This window comes from Castanea sativa, chromosome 1 (assembly GCF_040712315.1).
Source record: "Castanea sativa cultivar Marrone di Chiusa Pesio chromosome 1, ASM4071231v1".
Classification (NCBI taxonomy): Eukaryota; Viridiplantae; Streptophyta; class Magnoliopsida; order Fagales; family Fagaceae; genus Castanea; species Castanea sativa.
In genome coordinates, this window is record NC_134013.1 from 15,616,604 (window position 1) to 15,643,866 (window position 27,263).

Here is a 27,263-nt window from a genome sequence, read left to right on the forward strand (position 1 = left end):
TCATTGAAACTTCTGTCGTGCAATATGATAACACACGATAGAGTTGGTCATCTGCTGTATTATTAAGGCACATGATCGTATGCTTTGATTCAAAGCCTGCTAAAAGAACCAAGCTTAAAGACTCAGTATTCAGAGGAGAATTCTAATAACTTTACTTGAAAGAAACATATGAAACATAACCTATAAAGACGATCCCCATCTTTCCCTTGATCTCCACCCCTTCATTTTTCTTCTCCCTTATTCAGGAAAAAACCTACTATAACCCTAGCTAAAAAAAATGGTTCTTTCTTCATATTCTAAGGCACTCATTGCCTGCTCCGCATGCCTCTTGGCTTGTTCTGCTTTAGCTCACGATTTCTCCATCGTGGGCTATTCGCAAAACGATTTGACATCCATTGGTAAACTCATTGAGCTCTTTGAATCGTGGATGTCAAAACACAGCAAAACTTATGAGAGTATTGAGGAAAAGTTGCATAGATTTGAGATTTTTAAGGATAATTTGGAACACATCGACGACACTAATAAAAAGGTTAGTAACTACTGGCTTGGATTAAATGAGTTTGCAGATTTGAGCCATGAAGAATTCAAAAATATGTATCTGGGGCTGAACGATGCCTTGCCTAAGAAGAGGCAGTCCCCAGAAGAATTCACTTATAGAGATGTCACGGATTTGCCCAAGTCTGTGGATTGGAGGAAGAAAGGAGCTGTCACTAAGATCAAGAACCAGGGCTCATGTGGTAAGTACTTATACGTAGTTTTAGTCGCATCAATTTTTCAACGAGTCATTTGACTTATTTAAATAAAAATAATAATACATATAAATAATCTTATAAATGATCATGTAATAAGTTTTGCAAAAGATAATTTCAAATTCGTTTACAATTAGTTCCTCAAAAAAAAAAAAAAAGTTTACAATTATACTTTTTTTTTTTTTTTTTCACACATAGTATTCTCCATATATATAAAATACTCTAGACATTCTTATTACTTTAGGATATTAAACTTTATATAAGTGGAATTCATGATTTCATGTTGACATATATCAACTAGTTTTAGGGACAAATTGTGGGACCTATCACTCTGTCCTATGGCCTATTAGGCTTGCTTTTTATTAATTACTATTATCATAGGTGTTTTTATTTACATGGTTATATTCGATCCCACGCATCAAATTCATGTTGACTGTAATCATTCAACTTTTTAAGAATATCTAAATTAAGTGAACCTAATCTAGGTGCGCCTTGTCATGGCTAATATCCTGATTGACAAAATTTTTGGGAATACACAGGTAGTTGCTGGGCATTTTCGACCATAGCTGCAGTTGAGGGCATAAACCAAATCGTTACAGGAAATTTGACTTCACTGTCTGAGCAAGAGCTAATTGATTGTGACACAAAGTTCAATAGTGGCTGCAATGGGGGTCTCATGGATTATGCGTTTGCTTACATCGTCTCTAGTGGAGGAATTCATAAAGAAGAAGACTACCCTTACCTCATGGAAGAAGGGACTTGTGAGATGAAAAGGGTGAGTAGAAAAGCCATATTTTAAGTCTTTTTTATTTCCCGTGAGTCTAGGCCTAGGCCTGAGAGCTTTACAAATTAATGGTCAGGTTTGGGTAAGAGAGAGGTTTCATCAAAGCCCATCATCAAAACTTTTACATGGGCCCTGTATAATAATAGATTTTTTTTTTTGGATGAGCTGTATAATATTAAGGCAGTCGACCCGTTTATTACAGTAATCCCCTAATTAAGCTAACATTATAGTAATTTAAATATATTTACATATCACTTGAAGAGTTGAAGTCTACCGAATTTGATGATTTTAATTTATTTTTGATAAAATGATTTTTAATTTCATTTCGTTCATATTTTGTGGAACATGGCAAGTATATATATGCTAATTTGCTAACATCCAATTAAATTGATCTTATTTACTCTTTTTACGAAAATCAAAATTCCTAGCCACCAATACATTTTTTCTTTTTTCTTTTTTATCAGGGAAAATTGGATGTAGTGACCATAAGTGGCTACCATGACGTGCCCCAAAACAATGAACAAAGCCTTTTGAAGGCACTCGCAAACCAGCCCCTCAGTGTGGCTATTGAGGCTTCTGGTAGAGACTTTCAATTCTATAGTGGGGTAAGCTTACTATGAACTCAACAACATACCTGCAATGAATAATTACTCGTATATGCCTGGATGTTTATATTTATCAATCTCCCAACTCTAGTATAAATGACATATTGATGAATCTGTAGGGTATTTTTGATGGCCATTGTGGAACTGAGCTAGATCATGGTGTTACTGCGGTTGGATATGGGACATCAAAGGGTTTGGATTACATCATTGTGAAGAATTCATGGGGACCAAAATGGGGAGAAAAAGGTTACATAAGGGTGAAGAGAAATAATGGCAAGCCTGAAGGGATATGTGGAATCTACAAAATGGCCTCTTATCCTACTAAAAAGAAGTAAAAGGGAGAACAACAATGGTTGTATTTTAAAGATTTGCGTCTTTCTGATGTTTCGATACTCATATTAAAAATAATGTGATTTTCTGATTTTTATTAGCCAAGCCATCTCCTTTTTATTTTTTTTAATATTATTTTTTATTATTATTACATACTATAAATTCTATATGAGAATTTTAATTCTCCTACCTTTATAAATTGAAGTCTTCATTCCGTTTCAAGAAGGAAATCATCTGAGAGAACAAACTAATTCTCCAAAATACATGGGTATCCATTTTCACTATTTAATGAGGTAAAAAATTGAGGAAAAGGTTTTCCTCCAAATATTTTTATTATTTTTTTTTTAGAGTTGTTTACCTTCAAATGATTTTGGAGGAAACCTTATTTAATCTATTCCGTGGTGGTTAAAAAGGACTATCTAGGTGTACTTTTCATTATATAATTTTATAAATAAATCATATGACTTATTTAAATAATACACATAATTTTAACATTTTATAAACCATCGTGGGTTGAAACTTGGAAGGAATTCCTCCAAACTGATTTGACGGAAAACCTTATCAAAAAATTGATGTTTTACCTTTTGTTAGGTCTAGAGAACAACTTGATAAATTATATGATAACAATTCTCTCTTCTTTTACTTTTTATGTAGAAATTAATATCATATACTATATAATAAAAGTAGAGTTTAAAAGCTTTGGTTACGTCAAGTGGCAACTCTCACTAATTAGTAAATTAATTTTATATCATATATTAGGATATATTTCCTCTAATTTTTCTTATTAGTTTGTTAGAGTATCTGTTCTTATTAGTTATCAACTAGTCTTCTATTATAAAAAAAAAAAAACTATTATTCTATTATTACATTAAAAAAAAAGGATAAATTGCAAAGTATGCTCTTAACGTTGAGGTTGTTTAGATTTTACACCCTAATGTTTGAGAAATTAAATTTTATACTTTAAACTTTCATTCCGTTAGCAAAACTCAACCCTTCACTGGTGACTCGCTTACGTGGCTGTTAAATGACACGCTAATGGCTGATATGTATTTTTGTTTTTGTTTTTTGGGGTCAAATCACACTTCAAAACAAAGTCGTTTAAAAGAAAACACCATGGCGCTACAAGCAGCTTCCAAAATAGCGCCGTTTGGACGAAAATAAAACACAATATCAGCTAGCAATGACCCCATTTCACCAAAAACTAAATTCCCAAACCATCGCCTTCGATCTGAAGAGATCTCTCACCATCGCCGGCGAGCTGGAACAAACAAGATGGAGAGGCTTTGTGGGGAGCCATCTGCAATAACTGTTAGTAATTCAAAATTTTTAATTCTACAAGGTTCACAAAACGAAACCTTAGATTAAGAGAGCTGACTGTGCTAGATGAGATGAAATCCATGGAGGTACTTGCTTCAGTAATGTTTTTTTTTGTTTTGAGTATTTCGGTACAAATGGCATCCTTAAGGGCTAAAATGCCCTCTGTAACTCGTGAAACTGTTGGCCTCTCTGCATAAATTTTTGGTCATATGGTAGTTCTCATTTTGCAAAGTTTTTTTTTTTTTTGCCTCTCTCTGTTAGTTTATATTCTGACAAGAGAAGAACCTGACAGAAGAGGATGAACCAAAGAGGGCTGGGTGAGTGGGGATTGGGGAGCATCAGCAAGTTTGTGAATGGGTTTTTGATTTCTAGTGAAATGGTGCCGCAACACTTGTTTTGTGTTTTGATTTCAGCCAAAACGGCGTAGATCAGTAACCCAGGTGTCGTGGAAATCAAAGATACGTGGAGCCAACGCGTTTTGGGAGTATGATTTGGCAACAAAAAAAAAAAAATTACACGTAAGCTGCCAGCGTGGTATTTAACAGCCACATATGCGAGTCACTAACAAAGGGTGGGTTTTGCTAACGAAATGAAACTTTAGGGTATAAAATCTAATTTCCCAAATGTTAAGGTGTAAAAACCAAACAACTCCAAACGTCAAGGGTATACTTTGCAATTTATCTTAAAAAGAAACTATTATTTTATTGCTTTATCAATTTTAGGAATAAACGCAAAAGCTTAATTGTTGTTAATTTCTTATTAATTTTTTTTTCTTAATTGTTATTGTTAGTTACACAATTAATTCACGTTGAAGTTACACTCTTTTTCTAATATGTAGATCTTATCTTCTTTCTTTTTCCCCAAATCCCGGGTCTACTAATATTCCTATAAAACAAGCTATTTAGTATATAAATTCACCCCCACCAAAAAAGTTGATATATATATATATATATGTGTGTGTGTGTGTGTGGGATTTCACCATATGAGTCAGGTATACCCACCCTTCTTTTGTTTTGTTTTATTTACTTTTTTTTTTTTTTTTTCGTGTGAGGATGAGGTAATGAAAAAAAAGAATATTTGAATTTGAAAAAGAATGAAAATAAGCTAAGTTTTAATTTTATTTTATATGAAACCAAGTGGTTCCCAATATAAACCATGCAACACAATCACCACAAGCTTGATCCAATGATTACGAGGAAGAAAAAGACGAGGAAGAGTACTGTTAAATGATAGCATCAAGGTATTTATCATTACCAATTTTTTTTTTCAAATATAAATGAAATAATGATCTTAAAATATATAAACTTATATAATTCCCTTAGACTATATTTGATCATATATAATGATTTAATTAAGTAAATCGTCTATTTATTTACAATATCTTATGTTTAAGTACTACTAAAAAAATACTAATTGATATAAGTGGAAACATTTTTGTGGGTGGGGGGGGGGGGTGAACTTGATTCCCAGCCGAGGCTTAAAGGCTTAGAAGATCATACTTGAAGGAATTGGCCATACCCATCTTTATGAATAGCAAAGGGGAACATCCCAAGACGATTGCCACGGAGTTCTAAGTATGCCACCAATACTGAAACTCTTATTCGAGGTCATAAGCACAGGTGATCCTTCGGTGGACAAAAGAGGGACCACGGGGAATCGATTCCCCCTTTTTAGCCGAGGTACCACTTGTACTAAGTGCACCTTGGGAAACCTCCTGAAAGCATAAGGGTCATAGGGGCCGTCACCTTCATATTAATAAAGGGTTCTTTACCTAATCTCTTCCACATTAAATATATATAGGACAACCTAAACAGTGCAGATACCTCCCAAAAGTCATGTTTCATGATGAAAATGGTAAAGAACCAATGGAGGATGTGACAAGTATCCTGAAAAATCTGGTTGGGAGCAGGCCAGTTGGAGAGATGAGGGAAGGAAAGATGTTTATAAAAGGGGAGGAGGTTGCAACAGAAAGGAGATTAGGAAAGAGAAAACCGAAATGGGTTTCGAAGCGGTATTCATAACACTCTAAAATAACAAGAGAAAACCCTAGAAAAAAGAGTAAGAGAGAGTGCCATGTTGTATTTTTCTTTTGTTGTTTACTCCCCACACTTCGGGAAAGTGACCTGTATATAATTGAGCATCTCATCTTTATTCCTACTTTCTTAGTCAGGTGTTCGAGTTTTCCCATTGTGGAATTTCTACCTTGTTTTTATTATAAATTAATTGTGCAAGTCAATTATCTAGACATTACACCACACATCTATTTGTGTTTGAGTTTTTGACCCTCACAATTTTAATTCTCTAATTTAATGAAATTAATTATGTTTGACTGAAAACTAATGTTTTGCTCTTTGGGACCATATAAAATGTTTAAATGAAATAAGATTTTTTGATGTTTAGATATGCTTTATGTTTTCAATTGTAATTATTTTTGAATATATATAAATTTGGAGCAATAAATATGTTTTTTTTTTATATAAAAAATTAATCTCACACAGCATGCGTTCATTATATAACTTAAAATAAAAGATTACTTCACTTCCAAAGAAAAAAAAAAGAAAAAATTATTTTTATTATCTATTTTATTATTTAATTTTAATGAAATTAAGAAATATTTTCTTATTTTCTTTAGTTTACATGTGATTAATAAAAGTTGGGCTTAAAAGCCATGATTGCGCAAAGTGGCTACTCTCACTAAGGACAAAGTTTAGCTACAAAATTGGTTGTAGCCTAAGGCTACAACCTTACTCAATATCATTTACATTACTACATATTTTGAAAATCTAACCGTTGAATTGCATGTTCTTTATGTTCTTAATACACATATCAAATTTTGTGCTAATTGGATATTATTTATTATAGGATCTATAAGCTTACATTTTATGCATAATTTTAAACTACAAAAATTTGCAATTTAAACAATTTATTGATAACATAGTTATTAATTTTTAATTTTATAGAAATTTTGCAAGTATGGAAGATATAAGAAGAAGATGTAATCTAACGGTGGATTTGTCAAAATTTATCTCCAATAAAAATATATTGAGTAAGGTTGTAATCTTAGGCTACAACAAATTTTGTAGCTGTGCGTACCCAAATTGTGATTATTAGGCTCAACCTCTACTTTGGGCTCACAATCTATTGTATTGTGGGCTTAGGATTTCCTACTATGGGTGGTCCTGTGCTTAGTGACCCAAATACTCTCTAGTTTCTGCAAGCCCTCCTCTGCAAAATTGCTTTCCTTTCTCTCTTAGTTTCCTCACTCTTTTCTATCAGTTCTCTCTCCCCAGTTTTCCAACCCCCTTGCTTCTCATCCTAATCTCTTATTTATAGTGTAATGTCAGTGGGAATGTCATGATTATTCCTGATTATTAGTGGAGATGGGGGTCCAATTCCATTGTTTTCAAGTGGATGTTTGTTGGGAGTGGTAGTAGTGGCATTGGAATTAGTTCCTGCCTCCTAAAGGCTGTTCGGCAACGATATTCCCCAAGGCCTTACCGGACAGCCAAGATGTGTACCCTCGAGCAATCACGTTCTTATCTGAAAGGCAGTTGACGGAGATCATAGGCCCAATGTGCCCTGGGGCCAAGCACCGTGGCATAAGGCTTGGGCCCACGGCTTTGTGGGCTTAGGGTCTTACCCTGTATAAGGGGTTGGGCTAGGGACTTTTCCATAGGGCTGGGGTCGAAAACCCAAAGGGCTCGAGGATCCTGTACCATATAGGAGGGCATAGAAATTATATATACCATTTTTTCCACTTTATGTTCCATTAATTATAGTATGCTATGTGTCTATCTTTTTTTGAAGATGGGACAAGGCCTTTGTCCACTTCCATTTGGTGTACATAGATATTGAGGGTCTTTGTAAGTATTGATGATCCACATCCATATCTATGGACACCGCCAAATGACTCGTCCCGAAAAGGTTCTAGAAAAATAAATAGTTTAGGAAGTCAAGAAATTTTGAAAAATTTAGGAGTCCCAACTTATTTTATATTTTTTTAAAGGGAAAATTTGATAAGGGATTAAACCCCTTTTGAAAAAAACAACCCTATAGATAATAATGGTTTACATTCCACCAAGTATGAGTTCGTTCTTTCCATTAAAACTTCCAAATAGAAAAAATGAATGAAATATTCCAACATTATTATTAATTTTCAATCAATTCCTTTCCCTCCCAAACGGGCTGTTACAGTATTGTTTTTATTTAAAACACGTGTTTTTGTTTTATATGAAAAAATTTGTTAGTTATACATTTTTTCCTCCTTTTTAAGAATGTCCAAAAAAAAAAAAAAATTTTTTGAGGAATGCTAGAAGTAAAAAATTCGTCCCAATCAACAGTATCAAAGTGCCTTTGGTGTTGCTTGTGATTGTCTTTGTTTGCTGATTCTCAAATACTCCATTGTTGTTGTTGCTCTACAATTGCTTGTTTGTTCTGGAGTTTTGGTTAAGTGAAAAAGGTTGGATTTTTCTGGGTTTTCTTTTTGTGAGGCTTTGGGTAGGCGAAAAAAGAGTATTTTTTCAGCCGAAATGCTTGTTCTGGACTGAAATAAGGAGGTAACCTTTTTTACTGCTCCTATGCACTTGATCTTGTCAATGGAGGCGAAGAGTTTCTTAAATCTTGTCTTGCAGAGAGAAGATCTGCACAATATGGCGAGAAGGTAGATGTTAAAGAAGTTGAAATAGAGGAGAAGAGAGTTGTTTGAGTGTGAGAGTGTACTATAGTGTGAATGTTATTGCGAACAATAAAAGAAGATGATGAAAGTAAGGTCAAAGAGAGAAGGAACATTGAGAAGTGGGAAAGTAAAATTAAAACTAAAAAAAAGTAGAGGAGAGTCCAAGAGTCACGTGGGAAGGAGTTTGTGGGCCTTATTTTCTGTTTGGTGGGGAATCGGTGAAGTTGAAGATTTTTTTTTTCTTTCCCTTTGGGCAAATGACACCGTTTTGCATGTGCCAGGTCATCACTTCATTGCCATTGAAACTGTATCATTTTAGGGCTTATTTGGCAAAAAAAAAAAAAACACGTCAGCAAGATGATATGGCAGTTAACAGCAAAAACTAATTGAGGGATGATTTGCTAACAGAACCAAACGTTAGGGTGTAAAATCAAAATTCTGGAATGTTGGGGTGTAACATCCAATCACTTCCAAATATTAGGGGTGTACTTTGCAATTTACCCTAACATTTCAATAAACTTACATTTAAGCATTGTTTTGAGATTCGAACTGGATTGGCCGGTCCGACAGGGTTAACTAGGAACCGGTCTTTAGACTGGTTCTATAAGAACTTGATTCATCCATGTCATTATTTTGGTAAAAATTGATGCATATATGCACTGGCAAGACTTGAACCTACTCTCAGCAAGTGAAATAACATGTTCAGCATGCAAACTATTCGACCACACGCATCTTGTTGGTTAGGAATGAAAAATTAATAAACATAAACCAATTTAAGTACCAAATATATTAAAAAAATTTAGGGTAAACTACATATTTAGTCCTTAGCCTTTACACCATATTTCAATTTGGTCCTTAACCTTTCAATTATGTCAATTTGGTCCTTAATTTTTTAATGTCGTGTCAATTTAGTCTTTGCCATTATATATTAGATGAAAATTGTTTACATAGCAAATAGCCAAAATAAAATTTTAGTTTATTATCACATCAACAGAAGCTAATTTTTTATTTTGGCAATTAGACATGTCATTAATTTTCATCCAAAAGATAACTGTAAGGATTAAATTGACACGGTAAAGAAAGGTTAGGGACCAAATTGACACAATTAAAAGCTTAGGGATCAAATTGAAATATGGTGTATAGGATAGGGACCAAATACGTAGTTTACCCAAAAATTTAAATGACATATCACGGTTTGACCTTAGTTGAACCTCAGTCCAACTTCAAAAATCTTGAATCTCTCACTTTCCTGGTTCATTAAATGGTCTGGGTTTCAAAACCATGCATTTAAGTTGGATTTTCAAATGAGTATTAGAATTGATTGAGTGTGGTTATGCATATTCTATAATATGTAATATGATTATATGACATGTTGGGATTGAATGAGTAAAACTTGGGTTTTACACTACACCCTTACAGAATTTAATCTCTAAAAATTATATATAAGAGAATGGAAGCGATATTTCAAAATAATTATTTTTATTCAATTCCTTTCCCACCCAAACAAGCCACTATAGTAAAAATCACTTAATATTGTCAAGAATCTTGTAGTTTAATTGACATATATTAGTCTTTTTAAAGAAGATGTTCAAAATTTAAATCTCATTTTTCCCAATTATCAAAAAAAAAAAAATACCACTTAATAATCACATAAATAAATAGTTTAATATTTTTCATATTAAATTCAAGTACAATATGTGTATATGAGGCCAGTAATGCATATGAGTGCATAGGTGCGCGTGTCAAAATAATTTAACCTCTAAATCAAATCTCAACTCTGTTATATATATATAGGAGGAAAAATAAATAAATAATCTCAACTTTGTTACTACTCCGAGGCCGCCTCACAAATACAAGGAAGGAACCACCATTGGACAATTGCCCCCCCCCCCCCCCCTCTCTCCTAATTTAAAAAAAAGAAAATTATTATATACATGTATACTAATTTTAGAAATTTTATTCTATAAAATTTCATTTTATTTCCCTTTAATAATATCATTGATTTTTTTCTATGAGTAATGTTATACTCACAAACTTTTTTATAACATTTTTACAAATTATTTTGGTAGCAAATTCTAATTGGTTCGCATATAGGCCCACCACTCACATCATTTTTTTACTTACTAGTAACCATTTAATACATCAGTAATTTATAAAAAAAACTTGTAGCTCTAACATTTTCCTCATTTTAGTAACTTTAAAAAGATCCAAAATTTAAAACAAAATATACAAGCCTAAAAAAGAAAGAAAAAGCTCAACAACAAAAATTACAAACAAAATTAACAAAAATTACCAACAGAACTAAAAAAAATAGCTCAATTAACTAATTTTATCAAAAATAAATAACCCTACTCTTTAGAAAATTCTAAACAAAAATAATTTTGTTCTTACCTACAAAAAAAAAAAAAAAAATCTCAACAGCTAAGTAGCAAAGTTAGAGGTTAAAACCGCCGCACACAGCCAACAATATAACCACCCTTTAACTCAAAGTTTTAACCCTGTCCCTGAATAAAAGAGTTTTAATTATAGGATATGACCTTCTTCTTCTACTAATTTTTGTTTGGTATAAAACAACTTAATAAATTGTATGGTTTAAAATTCACAACCATTTGGAAAAAAAATCTTGATGACTTGCTTCAATATCAAGGATATATCATATATTGTTACAATCTACAAAACAGACGTAAAATTTATTGGATTATATCAATAACAATGTACAAAGATGTTACTTTGACATGGAATATGACGTACAAATTACTATGTGCAAAGTGCAAACAAATAGTTAGTTTTCTAAATACAGGAGGTTCAATTTTAAAAGAATATTTCAATTCAATCGAGTTTGTCGCATCTCAATTATATTGCACGATTCAGTCTAGCATGAAGGGAGATCATGAGGCCTAAACATGCATGGTTTGGACTTTTGACATAAAACAGATACAACCTTGCTCTTTAGGAAAACAACATTAATTGTATACTTATTCTCGATAAGCACAGCGCTAATTAGGTTAATCATCATTCTCATTCTCCTCTAACGATCTTCCCATAGTTTCACGAGTGAAAAAGAATGTAACCGCCATCCCTAGCAAACAAACTCCAGCAAGTATTATCAATGAGGCAGTCATTCCAAGTGCTTCGGGAAAATTCTCTTCTTTTTTAATCTCTTTTTTCCCATTTGAAGCCCATAAAAATCCTACAGAACCAATAATTGCCCCTACCTTCCCAATAGCCCCAGAAATGCCATGACATGTTGATCTATATCTTGCTGGGAAAAGCTCCGCTGGAACTATAAAAGTAGTTGTGTTAGGTCCAAAATTTGAGAAGAAGAAGGCGATGCCATAGAGGACTAAAAAACCTTTATTGGGTTTAGAGTTATTCGTTTCTTTGTACCAATATTGGTAATAGGGTATCCCAAGTGCTAAGAAAACCATTGCCATAAAGAAAAAACCCATCATTTGAATTTTGACCCTTCCAATCCTATCAATGAAATAAACAGTGAACCAATAGCCTGGAATTGTAGAACAAGCTGCGATAATTGCTTGGAGTTTTGCAACTTCAAAAGCATGTCGATAGGCATTCATGTTTTCATTCTTTGGGAGATGTTGATTATATATATGAGACTGGAAGAGGGTGCTACTGTAAAAAACAATATCAAGAAGAAACCATGTGAAGGAGCAAGAGAATAGATCACGACCATGGCGATGGAAAAATTGCTTGGAGTGGAGGGGATAGGGCGGTGGAATAGGTGACAATAGCTCATCTTCCACAATCTGACTCATTGGAAGTTCTAACACCTTCTCCATGTCCATAGCCGCTTGGACGACATTTTGTTCCACCAAAGCTGTGTATCTAGATGAAAAACAATACATAACTCAAAGAGATAAACTATCATCCATTGAATAAGATCAGAGCTTAATATATCAATTTGAAACTGTCACAGGCGATATCCCAAACCCCATTTCAATTAATCTTCTTCCATTTTGAAAAGTCCAGGACTATTGTTTTATTTCTAAAAAATATCACATAGTTATAACATACAACGGTTTTAACGAGTAATTCAGCTTTGTCACTTGAACCAGAATTAAAATTTATAAACCACAATGCTTTGCACAATATCGGTAAAACGGAAAATTTATCGTTAAAACTACTAGCGATGAACTATATATGTGACTTTTCCTGCTTAAAACTGATCGAACTCCTGAAATAAAAGTGGAATATATCATAATAGGGGATTAGTTGTGGACATTATTGAGCCTATTTTATTTTATTATTTCATCTATATATACTCTCAATTGAATTCAACATGTATATTAACAAATGAAGAATATGATTTAACGGACCCATAAAGAAGAATTGGTCGTTTGATACCTATTCCCATCCAATAATTGTGACTTTTTCCAAGAATAAAGATGCATTAAATTTCATTTTGTATAGAACTAGTATAAAATATAAATTTAGTTTTGCTTTCTTCTCTTACCCAAATAGCTAGGCTTCTACCCAATGGACACGCTGGTCCAAATATTTTAGTGGCTGTTATGTAAGACACAATATTCTTCTTGTAAAAGTCTAACTAAGGCACAATATTCTTGTTGTAGAAGTCTAACTAAGACACAATATTCTTCGTGTAAATGTCTAACTAAGACAAAATATTCTTCGCCTAACACTTAATGGGCCGTACAAAGTCAACTAACTTCAAGCAACATGGTCAACAACTTAGTAACTTATTAATACTTTTTAGTGTGTTCAAATTTCCTATCTTTCAAATATCAGATAAAATAAAATTAAAAAACTGGTCATTTGGGATCTCCTCTCTTTATGGGCGTATTATGTTTAATGTGCGCTTAAAAATTTATTTATTTGTTAAAAGTTGAAATAGTATAATTGTATTTAGAATACAAGTAATTAAAAAAAAACTATATATAAATAAATGTGTTAAAGAAACTAATAGAAAAAAAAAAATACACAATTTTTCTTTTTTCTTGTGTAAACGGAATGAAAGTTTTATACTTGCTTAAGTTACTTCGTGGTTATTCTCCAAAAAAGAAAATTAATGGTTAGTACTAAAAAATTTATAAGGCTGAGCTAAAGAGCTCTATTTTAGGAATTTTCATGGACTTCACCCCTCTCAATTAGTTAAGACATTCTTATACTCTTTCTTCATAGGATAAGATATATACAAGTTATGATAAAATATGTAGGTACTTAGGCTTTGAGGGGCAATGTCCCCCCTAAAATTTGATAAAAAAAATATTAGTATATTCATACAGGTACTTATTTAAATTTTGTAACAAAACTAATCTATGAATTTAAATTTCGGTCCTTCCATCAAACTCCCAAAGGAAAAAAAAAAAAGAGAGAGAGTGAGAGACGCATACTGTCACTGCAGCACAAGCATAACATGTGCATAATTGATGTTTTGGAGGACACTTGAGAGAGAGAGAGAGAGAGATAGAGAGAGAGTTTACAGTGGACGAAATGGACAAAAAGGAAGAAGGTAAAACGAAGAAAGAGAAACAAGCTGAAGAAAGAAAGGGGAAAAGTAAAAATGATTAATTGTGTGGATGTGGAAGAGGTGGAGAAAAATCAAAGAAGGGTCTGGAGGATAAGGAATGGTTGAAGGAGAATAATAGAGATGAAAACAAAAAACGTGGCTTGTAGATGGGTGGGAAAACTAAAACCATTGGACTAGTGGGATTATATGATAAAAGAAAAACAATTATGTAAATTGGTTCATAATTACTCAAAGATGATATAATTCTAGTATAATATATTTTCATATTACTATATATTAGATTAATAGATTGGGATTATACCATGTGCGGATTATTATTATTATTATTATAAAAGTAGCAAAATTTGAAATCCGTACTAAAATATTTTGTTTTCTTAGCTTAATTGAAACGGTTTTGGATACGAAAAAGAGTAAAAGACCTCCTTGATTTGCTATTACTACTTAGAATTTTCATTTTATGTACAGCCCCTAACTTGGAGTCCTGGTATAAAATGTTCATCAAAGAAAGTAAAACAACAATTTTTCAAATATAAAATTATATTTACCTGGCAGTTTCGGGCATCATCATTCGCCAATAAAATGTTAACCCAGCGGGAATTGCACCAATCATCAGTATCAACCTCCATGCGATATCTGCTTCCTTGGGCGTTGGATCTTTTGCTGACAAATTTGATGCACGGTCAAATATAGCACACACCACCATGGTGACCGCCGAAGCAGCCAAGATCCCAAAGCCTTGCATTGAGAACACGGCAGCTATAAAAGCACCACGCGTCCTCTTGTTAGCAAACTCCGACATAATCGTAGCCGACAAGGGATAGTCCCCACCGATCCCTAAGCCCAGAACGAACCTGAACAACCCCAGACTCACCAGAACACAGTTCCTTGTGGTGCATATAGAGAACCCACATCCAATGGAACTCAGCACCATGATCATCAAAGCGAGCCCGTACACGCGGCGCCTACCTATTTTATCACCGAGCCTTCCAAATACTAGTTGACCAATCGCGGTACCCAAAAGAGCGATAGCCACCATGGTGGACGCTACGATTGGTGGGATCACAAACTCAGGATCGTTCTCGTAGTAGACGCGTCCGATGAGTATCATAATCGGAGCGATACAGAAGAGGTCGTAGGCATCAGTGAAGAGGCCCATACCAGCTATGATGATGGCCTTGAAATGGTATAACTGAGTTTTTGCAGTGTCGAGGGCTGAAAGAACTTTCAACGCCATTGCGATTTCTTAGCAAGATTTGAAAAGCTAACCTCCTATCGAATTTTAATAAGAAGAGCCAGAAAGTAGGCCTTCAAAATTCTTTGGCCTCTTACTTACCAGGTAGTTTCCTTTGAAGTTGATGGGAAATGTTATTGCCGGGGAAGTACTGAACATCTGTTTCCACGATTTTCATCATGATTTTCCATGAATAGTATTTATTACACATATTAAGATCATTCACAGCAGTGGAGCTAAATAGCTATATTACTATTTTAGCTTCACTCAAACCATAAAAACCCACCTGCAACAGTGGAGGCAAAGCTAAAAAATTTTAGCTTTGCGCTACAGTGCTCATGTATTGATACATGAGCACTGTAGCTGAAAGTTATAAAAAAAAATACTATTTTATTCGGGCAGGATTAAAAAACAATAGATCACTCCTTTCCTTTTTCATTTCACGCTACACTCCGGAAAGCCTCTCCATTTCACTCCCTCCTTCTCTTTCTCTTCACAGTCCCTCTCTGAGCTCACCGCCACCGCCGTCGACGCCGTCTTCTCTCTTCAGTCACTCTGGAAGTCTCTCCATTTCACTCTCTCCTTCTCTTTCTCTTCACAGTCACTCTTTGAAGCTCACCGCCGCCGACGCCGTCTTCACCGTCAGCTGAGACCCACGCCAATCAGTTGAGACCCACACCGACGACGTCTCAACTCTCTCAAGCTCACCACCGATCAACCTCAGCCCACGCCGTCCAAGCTCTCAACTCTCTCAAGCTCGCCACCCCCGGCCCTTGCCGTCTTCAACGTCACCGTTCCACCTGCTAAGACCCACCGTCGATCAACTGAGACCCACGCCGATCAACCCTCTCGGCCTCAGACCCACGCCGTCCAAGCACTCAACTCTCTCAAAACTCTCTCAAGCTCACCGCCGATCAGCCCTTTCAGCTCACCGCCAATCAGCCCTCTGTTTCACTTCAGGTCAGTTGAACATTTGTGAATTGACCGAACGTATTTGTATTGGACAGAATGTATTGGAAATTTTCTATGTGCAGGGTAATTTTCTGTGTGTATGGAGTTTTCTGTGTACAGAATGTATTGGACTGAATGTATTTGTGATGAAATGTATTGGAATTTTTCTGTTTGCAGGAATTTATGGATTTCATAACCATGATATTACTAAAAAAAGAACCAAAATGAAGTTTGTAAAAAGAACCACATCCTACACAGTTTCTAGAATACACGTTTATATAGAGAAATGTTGGTTGACTGATTTCATCTCTGTCCATCAACTAGTACTAAAAAAGAATTTAAGTTTTGATATAAAGATTAGATTGGGAATTGTCTGTGTGCAGGGAACTTTAGCCAATTTTTTTTTTTTTTTTTGGCTTTTGATTCACAGCATCTATGAATAGACAAAATATATTTGTATTGGAATGTTGTGGGATTTTTCTGTTTGCAGGAATTTGTGGTGTGGTTTTATTATAAAGTTCCTCTATTTCATAATTTAGTTTGAGTTTTGTATATATATAATTTGGAGTTAAAATAAAATATTATTGTTACGCTATCATGATGATTGAGAAATTGTTTTAGTAAAAAAAAAAAATGTATAAGTATAATTTGGGCGGTGGTGGAAGGGTCGGTGGCGGCAACAGCCGCAGTGGTGGAAGAATCGGTGTTGGTGGTAGTGGTGGCGGTGGCTGCGGCGGTAGCGACTGCGGTGGCGGTGGCGGAGGCAGTTGCGGTGGTGGAAGAATCGGCGGCGGCGGTGGCGGTAGCGGCGACGGCGGTGGCAGCGGTAGCGGTGGCGGTAGCGATTGCGGTGGCGGTGGAAGAGTCGATGGTATCGGTTGCGGGTAGTTGTGATGGTTGTTTATTGTAATGAATATATTATTTTATTGTAGTGGATATATTATTTTATTATAGTGGATATATTATTTTATTGTGATGTTTATATAATTTTATTGTGTTGAAAACTAAAATAGATCCACTGCTGCAGCATGTTTTGTAAAGTGAATAGGTAAAATCGATAAAGTAACTTTTGGTGGAGCTAAAAAGTTAAATTTTTAGCTCCACTGCTGTGGATGCTCTAATGCACCTAACTTTACACACATGTGAAGAGTCAATGGAGTTGTTATGATTTAATCGAATTTTATAAAATATAGAGCAGCCTTTGTTGTGGCACTAGAAGTGCTCAGCAGCCAATAGAAAAACTGTTGTCTAATTCATGCATAGGGAACCAGAGAGTCATCAGAAATAAATGTATATCACAGGCTGGAAATTGTCACTCTCTTATCTTTTTCTAGTCAAGTCTATGTCCTTGGATGTATTTGCAAGAAAATTCTATCTCACACAAGTATAGTACCAAACTTATTACACTTACCTCCGGCCTTCTCTAACAAAACGCACTATCTATATTTTATGTTAGTGGGCCTAGACTACTGGGATCATGATTCACTGAATCAAAAAAAAAAAAAAAGGATCATGATTCACAAATGTTATTCCAAAACATTTTTGCAACAGTATATTAAAAAAAAAAAAAAAACTCATTGGTAACCTGATGCAGATGCAGGAAACAGAGAGATGAGAAACAGAAGTGCGAAAACATAGCCAAAAAAATAAAATAAAAAAAATTTGGAAATACAGGTATAGACTTAAATTTGCAAATGAATGGTTTATCAAAGAAACACCTTTGAAAACCGTGTTAAAATGTAGGGTAAGCAGTACTCACCGAAAATTAAGTGAAGAACTTAAATGGGAAACAGAACAATAGGTTTCTCATTTCAATTGAATTCCAGAAATATAACCATTGCAAGTTTCTAGCAGGTTCTATCATAAAATCTGGCCTTGTACCCAAGCACTACACCTTGACAGACTTAATTTGGACCAGTGACCAACCCTTGAGCATCTCGAATAATAACTTATAATGCACCTGCCTTTCCTGAACAGCTTCACTCATGGTTGAATTAGAAACAGAGGAACATTTTGCTTGAAAGTCTTGTTTTAGTATCGTATCATCTTGAACCATCTGTGTAGGATAATTAGATTTTCCACAATGAACTATTGAATTTCTCGATGTGTGTGTGATATTGAGAAAACATGAATCTGATTAGAACTCAAGCTTCTTTTGGTTTACTAACTCAATGGGCAACAAAAAAAGCCATTTATTCATAACAGAAGCATTTAAGGCAACCTCTAATACAACTTTGGGAACATGACATTCAGGAATTGTATCAAAAAGTTTGTGTGGATGAAAATTGTTAGAATGGCTTGAATTGTCGGTGGCTTGACATCACAAGCCAACAGTAAATGTTGCTGTTGTCCAGTGCTGTCAAAAAGTAAGGAACAGACACCTGTCATACAAGTCAAAATTAAATTTCTCATTGTAGCCGAAATGGATGACTCCATTGGAAATAAATGCTTGCCATTATTTTTGACCAAGCAAGTTTCACGTGCTGAAAGTCCTGAAACTATTTCCAATTCTGCTGAATCTCTAGTTTTAAATAGAGGTAGAGAAGAGTGGTAGTACGGACAAGTGAGAATAAGAGCTTTTTATGTGTGCGCGCCCACTAGAGAAACGAAGCTAGAATGTCTTGTAAGTTATAACCCTTGAGGATGTATTTAGAGTTTGAATTTGTGAGAGTACCTTTAAGTTAATGTTGTAATATTCAAATTATAGTGAAATTTCATTTTTGTTGTCTTTCCTGTACATAGGTATATTATTGAATTACGTAACTTTTTTATGTCATTCTTTCTTTTCTCTTTTCTTTAACCTTACGGAAAAAAATTATTTCACAAATTTTCACAACATAAATAAAAAGAGAAAAGAAACCATGAGCCTAATTGCATATCTAGTGCTTCAGGTGTCACTATTTCTGACACCACATACGACTTTAGCATGAACAACTAAAAAAATATTCATAATGTACCATTAATTTGTGTACACAAAACCATAAATTAAGAAACTTACTGTATCACAAATTTATCATAATAATTTTACAATAATGGTGTGTTTAGATATCGCTTATTTTGCTGAAAACTGAAAATATTGACACAATATAAATAAAAAGAGAAAAGAAACCATGAGCCTAATTGCATATCTAGTGCTTCAGGTGTCACTACTTCTGACACCACATACGAACTTAGCATGAACAACTAAAAAAATATTCATAATCTACCATTAATTTGTGTACACAAAACCATAAAGTAAGAAACTTGTCGTATTACAAATTTATCACAACAATTTCACAATAATGGCGTGTTTAGATATCGCTTATTTTGCTGAAAACTGAAAATACTATAATAAAATAATTTTTAAATGTGTGAATAGTACCGTGTGACCCATTTTTAATGAAAGTTTTGTTGAAAAAAGATGTAAGTGCACAATTGCACCTGGCCCCAAGAACAGTTACGGGCTCAGGCCCAATGAGCCTTAAACAATATAAATTTGTAGAGTGTGGGCTTGAAACCCAGGTTAGAAGTGTGTGAGGATTAAATGACAAGCCAAAGATTGCAAACACTCAAAAACAACGGGGAATATTGTAAATCAACCTCCTCGGATGTAAGCCAAGAGTTGTTCTTATATTATCTCTTCCTCTTTTTTCTTTTCCTTTTAGATTACAAAGTAGTCCGTCCCCATTTTCAGTTCTAGGTTGCTCCTTAAATACTCTTCTTTTTGATACTTTGTACACGTGTTGCCCCAACTCCCCCTTAGCCTAGATATTTCTTTTCTCAGTGCCTTTGAATAATAACCAGAAGTTTTCCTTCCACTGTTCAGGTGTCACTTCCCCATTAATGCGGCCAGGATGGTAGGTGCAGGGTCTTTAATGCGGATGTGGCAGCCTTTATCCTTGGTATTTCTCTAGCATCGATGCTTCTAGGACATTCAAGGATTCACTCCCTTTTACCATTGGTCTTCACCGTGTCATTCCCTAACCTTTACAATGAAGTCCCGGAATCTCCGATGTCCGTCCGAGGGGAAAAATCATCCTCGGCTGTACTCTCGGATCCTCGGCGTATGGGCCGACCCGTAGTACTAACAAGTTCTACACCCAGAAGCAGGTCGGCCTTCCTTAGCATGGCCCAAAGGCCCATATACCCATCATGGTCATTTTACTCCCCACAAAAGAGGTTTGTGAGTTCCGTGAACAGTGTACGGGATCCATTGGAAAGCTGAAATGTGCTTCTAAAAAAAAAAATTTAAAACGCTCATCAGTATCCAAATGGATACTTAATCCAAGGTAGCAAATTATTACTGGTTGTTACTAGTAGGTAAAAAAATAATTTCGATGGTCAACCAAGATTGGAACTGGTAACAACTTATGTGGCATTTGGTACAAGGTAATGTTTAAAGATTCTTACGAATGTTTAAAGATTATCATATTTGGTTAAAAATAACGCTAGAGAATCAGATGCCAAGGGAATCTAGATTCCCCTCTTAAACCCCTTTTAGTAGGAATGTGAATTCCCTTTAAAACAGGTGGGAATCCAGATTCCCAAACTTAAAAGAGATTGTATTTTTTATAAATTGACAATTTTAACCATTTTTCCTTATCATTTAAGTAATTAAGATAAAATATAAAATAAATTATTATGGATTAAACTCTTTTAAAATTTATTATTAAGAATAAAAGCATTTGAGAAATTAAATAGTTATTTTGGTATTGTACACATTTTGAAATATTAGACTATAATTTTAATGAATTTGTTATAATTAATAGTTTATATTTGATTTTTCATTATTTATTTAGAGGAATTTTTTTAAAGGACTTGGTAGTTCACATTCAAATCTAAGGATAGAATGAGAAAAATAAATAATTCATTAAAGATTCCTGGAAATAATCAAATATTATCATCTCACATTTTTAGGAATCTTAAGAGATTCCCAATGAAACCAAACATAGGAATAGCTACCTTCCTAGGAATGTGATTTTTAGAAATCACATTCCTAGGAATCTAGATGCTAAGAGTAATGTGGATTCCTCCATACCAAACGCCACATTATTGTCACATAAGATTTGTTATTAAATTATTGTGAAATTGTGGACATAACATTCCTAATTCTTGAATTCTTTTTTAGTTTGCCATGAAGGAGTGAAACATAAATCAACCAAAATAAGGCATTAGAGCTACAATTGCACAACATGCCACATATACAACAAGGCAGGAGTATTCACTTCCGAAGGAAGCAACCATGGAAAACCAACTCTAACTCTATGCATTTACAAAGACTGAAACTAAGAAAATCTGGGAAGATGAAGAAGTACAAACAGGAAGAGATTGTGCGTATGGTTTGAGTCCAACAAATACATAAGAGGGAAAGAGAAAGATAAGGAGAGTAACAGTAATTGAAGAATGTAAGAAATTGAACATGCACAAAATGACATCGTTTTGGACACCAAAAAGGTATTGCTATTTTTTTTTATATGAGGTAGAATTATACTCTAACATAATCTAAGTGTATATATGTGTGAAGCTCCCTCTTGGAGACTTGAATTCCGGCTCTTGCCTCCCACACTCCACAAGTAGAGTGACCATCGCACCAAAGGTGTGCATTGGTATTACTGTGTTAGATAGTAGTAAAAATTACAGTAGCATTTATTTTTATTTTTTAAGAATCAATTACGTAAGCAGTGGTATTACTGTGTTAGATAGTAGTAAAAATTACAGTAGCATTTATTATTATTTTTTAAGAGTCAATTACGTAATTGATTCTTAAAAAATAATAATAAATGCTACTGTAATTTTTACTACTAACACAGTAATACCACCGCACACCTCATAGTATACTATAGGAATTGAAGTGAAAATTGATTCAAGAATGATACATAAGCTCAAATTTTTAGTAGGAATTTGAGATGTTACGGTTTAATTCAAGGAATAATATTAGTGTCTAGATTTATTAATTATTTTTGACATTTTAACGAAAAGAATAGGAAAAAAATTGAGCATCTCATTTACATTTATTTACTATGACACATGGCAAGACAAATAGTTTGACATGTACAAATCATATTATCTACATATAGTATATGTCTTCCTGGAGCAATAGAAGTAACAGAGGAAGTCACAACGTAAGATCAAAAGGGGGTGTTAGTAGAGGTCATTGGGGCGACAATGTCCGGATTGCATGAAACTTGACAGGTTGAAGGAAATCAGCTTTCTGATCCAAACTTGAGACAACAAATCTAGCGTTATCTAAATTTAGGCAAATTTCTTTGTTAAGGTCCCAAAAACAGTATTTTTGCTGTTTATAATAATATTTTTTTTCCTTAAAAACTTTTAGTTTGAAATTCAGAATAAGGTCCCGTCTGTTTTGGGACGACCCTTAAGGTAAGTAGTTTATGATTTTGCATTTAACTCAAATTTTTACTATTTTTGGTAAAATTCAGTATTTTTGCCACCTAATCTCGTAATTAGTGTAAATTAGAGCTTCAAACATTTTCTAATCGTCCTAGGGTTTTACTTTCTCAGTATATATAGGCTTTTTAGCCGTCAAAGGAAAAACAAATTATTATCAATAAAATTGCAGAGTTTTTCTCAAAATTTTCTCTAGTGGATTCTAGTTTATCACCTTGTGTATTCGAGGTTTATTATCAAAAACTAATAGTTTAGTTTCTGTTCCATCAAAAAAAGTATCGTGTGTACTTTATTTGGACTCAGGGACGAAACCAGAATTCGAAGTTGGGAATGGCCAACATATAAACCCAAAAAAGTTTATAAAAATCAAAACTAACATCTACTCAAGCTTTGTGGAATTTCATCACGTTCATTAACATTATGATCTCATATTTTTACAATTTGGACCAAATACTAATTTAATTGGTGGTAATTTTTTGAAATTTTTTTTGAAAATTTTCATGATTTGGGACATCAACACTAGAGGCAATGTTGCATTATCAGCTTCAAATTATTTGTAATTTTTTCTCTTTAAAAAAATCAAATATTATAGATAATTTTCCCATCATCAACAATTCAAGTAAAAGTTTCGTTGTTTCCATATTATATATCTCTATTGTTTCAAAATTTAGTCCAAAAAATAAACCAAACAAACATACCCCATAAGCTATTACAACATTAATGTTAATAAAATATTTTCTAAAAATAGTTAATAATTAATAAAAATAAACCTACAAACAAACATTAGTATTTATTGCACACATTTGATCATAGTTCCCACGAGCTTCGTATTTTTGGATTAATATGTAATGGGAAAAAGGATGTTGCAATTTTCTTTTTAGTTTTTATGGATTAAAATGTAAAGATTTTGAAGGAAGGAGGCCAAAAATATATTTTTTAGGGGAAATATTTGTATATAGTGCTTTTTTTTTTTTTTTTTCAAAATTGTAGGGGGAATGGGGGGGGGGGGGGGGGGGGGCATGGCCCCTTCTGCACTAACTTGGGTCCGTCCCCATTTAGACTTCCATAACATCACTTTATCCAAATTATTCTAAATTTGGACACATGTAAAGCCTTAAAAGCTTCAAATTGACTTGACATCGCTCAAGTAGTAAAGCTTTGTAAAGTTTTGTAATTTTGAAAAGTGTACTGTACACAAAATTTTCACTAACAAATTTTAGGTGCTGTTGAAAAATAATGGTATTTATCTTATTTTATATATATATATACACACGTATTAGATAGATCATAGATTAGATCGATGGATTTAGTAGATTTACCAGACTGCAGTTTCAGACATATTCATTCGCCAAATAAAATGTTAACCCAGCCGGAATTGCACCAAGCATCACTATCAACGTCCATGCAAATCTGTTATCTTGGGTGTTGGATCTTTGGAGGCTCCATCATATGCGTGGTCAAGTATTGCGCACACCACTTTCGTGACCGCCAAAGCAGCCAATATCTCAAAGCCCTGCGTTGAAAACACGGCAGGTATAAGAAGCGCCATTTGTCCTCTTGTTAGCCAACTCCCACATAATTGTAGCCGACAATGGGTAGTCCACAGTCCACACCAATCCCTAACCCCAGAATGAACCTGAACAGCCACAGTTCCTTGTGCTGCATTTCGAGAAACCAAACGCAATGGAACTGAGCACCATGATGATCAAAGCGAACCCGTACAGGCGGCGCCTGCCGATTAGATCACCAAGCCTACCCAACACCCGTTGACCAATCGCAGTACCCACAAGAGCGATGACCACCATGGTAAACACAACTACGGGTGGGATCACATACTTGTTGGGCTCGGCCTCCTTCTCATAGTAGAGCCGTCCGTTGAGTATTATAATCAAAGGGATGCAGAAGAGATCATAGGCGTCAGGGAAAAGTTCCGAGCCAGCTATGATGATTGCATTGAAATGGTGTAACTGAGTTTTTGCAGTGTCAAGGATGTAAAGAAATTTTAACACCATTCTTATTTTTGCAAGATTTGAAAAGTTTACCTTATCGTTTGAGGTTTAATAATAGCAAGACCCGGATAATGAAAGGAATTGAAAATTCTTTGGTCTTTTTTTTTTTTAACAATAATATGGTGCGTACATGCCAAGAAGTTTTTTGTTTGCTTGTTTGTTTATTTGTTTTTTTTTTGAGGCAAGAGAATAAACTTTCATTAATAAGGTCAAAAAGCTACAGAAATATCCTTCAATGTCAACAGTACAACATGAGATGGTAAATATTCCATTCAAACCTGTAAAGAGTAGTCAACTATCCTTGCATTTTTTTTTGATAGACTATTCTTGCATTATGTGACAAAGCATGTGCTACTCATTTTATATTGTGCGGGAAGTATTGACCATTTGTGTCCATAATTTCATCAAGATGCGGATCGAACTTAAAAGCCATATATATACTTCAGATGCTTTCCGTATTTAATTATGTTTTTCTTAGAAGTTATTAGTGCCAGATTGATTTTTGACTTTTTTTTCTCTCAAGGAAAGTTTTTGTTGTCTATTCTACATCAAGAACGCGTGTATGGGCTTGCAAAAACAATGATGGGATGCACGGAGTGATTTTTTAGCCCGAGGTTTGTATTGATACGGGAACACGTCCACATTTTTTTTTTTATTTTTTACATTTATTGTAAGTGAATGGGCATGTGCTTGTTCTGCAAGTCTGCTAGCCATGCAAGGCATTCAATTATTTGTTTAGTTTCTTTCTCAAAAAAAAAAAAAAATTGTTTAGTTTACTGTACGCACCCAAATATAACTAGTGGGCCTAAGAGGTATTTGGGCTCACAATCTATTTGTATGGTGGGCCTTTGAATTTCCTACTATGGGTGATGCTGTGCTCGGCTAGTCCAACTCTGTAACTAACCCTTTACTCTAGTACTTTTCTTTCTTTTCCTAAGTGATGGCTCTTTGGTTATACCACTTTTCTCCCAGCATTGCCAACCCCTTCACCCCAATTTCCTCTGCCTATTTATAGAACAAGGTAGTGGGGTTGGCACGATCGCTTTCCTGGTCAGTGGAGGGAGCGGTCCAATGTCGTTACCCTTGAGTGGGTGCTTTAAATGCGAATGAGATAAGATGAAAATAGCATTGGAACTAGTTCCACCGTTGGGTCTGTTGCTCAGCCGAGATGCTCCCTAGGTAGTGGAAGGGATGTCCAATACCGTTGCTCCTGAGTGGACGTTTGGTGGTGGATAGAGGGTGGTAGTGGCATTGGAATTAGCTCCACCGTTGGGTCTGTTGCTTGGCTGAGATGTTCCCGAGGTGGAATTGTACTCTCTAAGCTATGGCTGTTCGGGTAGCCTAATCATCGGGGATGGTGAAAACTCCCGTTGCCGACCATGTCATAAACGTCTTCAACTTTAGGCCTCGGGGTTTCGAGGAGCACCTAAGCTTATCCAAAATGAGATCGTACATTTGGCCGACACTAGATTCCACACAGTGGCGTTAGCATAAAGGGCTTTTATATCCGTCTAGGCTTTGAAGAGGGGAAGCCTGCACATTTACGATAAACAATTTTTATCATTTGTACAGGATTATGACATCAGTGTTGGTATATCTTGCATTCTTGCTGTTCTCCTTTTTGCCATCCCGATTTTTTTAGTATTCCTTTTTGGTCCATTTTTGTTCATTTGCAATATATTCAGTTTGAATTCTGCTTTAATATAGTGATTTCAATATTTTGGCTACGCCATAGCCGGAAAGACATGGAGGAATCCATGGCCACCAAAATTTTCAAATTAGTTTCCATCTCTTTTTTTGTAATTCCCCCTTAATTTTGTTGGTTCTTACTCCGAACTAAAATGATTTCTTTAGCCAATGGCCACAACAAATTCTGACCAATTCTCTGTTAATTTGAAACTTTTACCTGTAGCAAAGAATGAAAAACCAGCCTCAGGAGGTAAAAAAAAATGGCGCAAGAGATCTTGGTGGGCTTCAACTTCTAGAATTTCTTCCTCTTTGATCCAGTCTAAATCTCAACATTTCATCCCTAGGTTCATTAATTCTGCTTCCAAAAATTTCCCTTTTATGTTCTTGATTTTTTATTCATTATTTTGTGACATTAATTTCATTCTTTTTTCAATCAGTACTGTACGGGATGCGGGCCCAGGCCAGTTGAACTTTGGGCCATGGCCCATGACCCGACGCATGGATTCAAGTCGTTGGGCCTTTGACCTTGATCCGAACACATCTTTGGGCCCAATTCAAGCCCAAAAACCAAGACAGGCCCGTCTCCCTTTAAACATGTCAGAAACACGTTCATGCCGATCATGCTACTCCATAAATGGGAGGAGCGCATGCCGAGAACGCCTCTTTGTGGAGTAGGATCCCACCAATCTGGATCTCATCGACACCGGGATCGCTCGCAAGAATATGCAGACCGGGACTCGATTTCCCTAGAGGAGCAGCAACCTTGAAACGCTACCATGGACGCTATGAGCCACGCATTGCACCGAGCTGCCCGATCACCATTTTCAAGGAACATTGAAGAGGCCCTTATGCCTAGCAGATTTAAATGGACCCGGTAGAACATGTAAGCCATTACATTCAAATGATGTCCTTGTACTCTCATAACGATGCATTGATGTGTAAGGTATTTCCTTCGAGTATTGGTCCCACTGCTTTGAGGTGGTTCAATGGATTAAGGAAAGGATCAATCCACAGCTTTTTTGAGTTG

General features: G+C 34.9%; 3 protein-coding genes across 5 annotated transcripts; 1 reads left to right on the forward strand and 2 right to left on the reverse strand.

The window, feature by feature from the left end:
- Positions 1 to 207: 207 nt before the first annotated feature.
- Positions 208 to 2,568, forward strand: LOC142644127 (cysteine protease XCP1-like). Its single transcript, XM_075818808.1, has 4 exons — positions 208 to 737; positions 1,289 to 1,524; positions 1,998 to 2,138; positions 2,258 to 2,568. Exons 1-4 carry the CDS (start codon positions 278 to 280, stop codon positions 2,471 to 2,473), a joined length of 1,053 nt encoding a protein of 350 aa, XP_075674923.1. The 5' UTR covers positions 208 to 277; the 3' UTR covers positions 2,474 to 2,568.
- An 8,590-nt stretch (positions 2,569 to 11,158) lies between these two features.
- On the reverse strand, positions 11,159 to 18,374 carry LOC142622835 (putative inorganic phosphate transporter 1-8). Of its 3 annotated transcripts, XM_075796393.1 has the most exons (4): positions 17,911 to 18,374; positions 15,303 to 15,359; positions 14,515 to 15,190; positions 11,159 to 12,306 (listed from the first exon to the last, which is right to left on the reverse strand). In XM_075796393.1, exons 3-4 carry the CDS (start codon positions 15,123 to 15,125, stop codon positions 11,466 to 11,468), a joined length of 1,452 nt encoding a protein of 483 aa, XP_075652508.1. In that variant the 5' UTR covers positions 15,126 to 15,190; positions 15,303 to 15,359; positions 17,911 to 18,374; the 3' UTR covers positions 11,159 to 11,465. The 3 variants fall into 3 exon arrangements, with proteins under 3 accessions (XP_075652508.1, XP_075652507.1, XP_075652506.1); XM_075796392.1 differs by having other exon boundaries at positions 14,515 to 15,359; XM_075796391.1 differs by having other exon boundaries at positions 15,303 to 18,374.
- A 5,557-nt stretch (positions 18,375 to 23,931) lies between these two features.
- On the reverse strand, positions 23,932 to 24,550 carry LOC142619099 (putative inorganic phosphate transporter 1-10). The gene is made up of 2 exons (XM_075792196.1): positions 24,286 to 24,550; positions 23,932 to 24,197 (listed from the first exon to the last, which is right to left on the reverse strand). Exons 1-2 carry the CDS (start codon positions 24,548 to 24,550, stop codon positions 23,932 to 23,934), a joined length of 531 nt encoding a protein of 176 aa, XP_075648311.1.
- Between the last annotated feature and the right edge of the window lie 2,713 nt (positions 24,551 to 27,263).

What these genes read in the sequence shown, in the direction of transcription:
- LOC142644127 (XM_075818808.1), top strand. Translation starts at nt 278, where the DNA reads ATGGTTCTTTCTTCATATTCTAAGGCACTCATTGCCTGCTCCGCATGC. An exon ending in CAAGAACCAGGGCTCATGTG is followed by an intron (nt 738 to 1,288) that starts GTAAGTACTTAT and finishes GGGAATACACAG; the next exon opens with GTAGTTGCTGGGCATTTTCG. An exon ending in ACTTTCAATTCTATAGTGGG is followed by an intron (nt 2,139 to 2,257) that starts GTAAGCTTACTA and finishes ATGAATCTGTAG; the next exon opens with GGTATTTTTGATGGCCATTG.
- LOC142622835 (XM_075796391.1), bottom strand. Translation starts at nt 15,411, where the DNA reads ATGTGTAATAAATACTATTCATGGAAAATCATGATGAAAATCGTGGAA. An exon ending in ACTTCAAAGGAAACTACCTG is followed by an intron (nt 15,191 to 15,302) that starts GTAAGTAAGAGG and finishes TGGCGTTGAAAG; the next exon opens with TTCTTTCAGCCCTCGACACT. An exon ending in ATGATGCCCGAAACTGCCAG is followed by an intron (nt 12,307 to 14,514) that starts GTAAATATAATT and finishes TTTTTCATCTAG; the next exon opens with ATACACAGCTTTGGTGGAAC.
- LOC142619099 (XM_075792196.1), bottom strand. Translation starts at nt 24,550, where the DNA reads ATGGTGTTAAAATTTCTTTACATCCTTGACACTGCAAAAACTCAGTTA. An exon ending in ACGGGTGTTGGGTAGGCTTG is followed by an intron (nt 24,198 to 24,285) that starts GTGATCTAATCG and finishes CTCGAAATGCAG; the next exon opens with CACAAGGAACTGTGGCTGTT.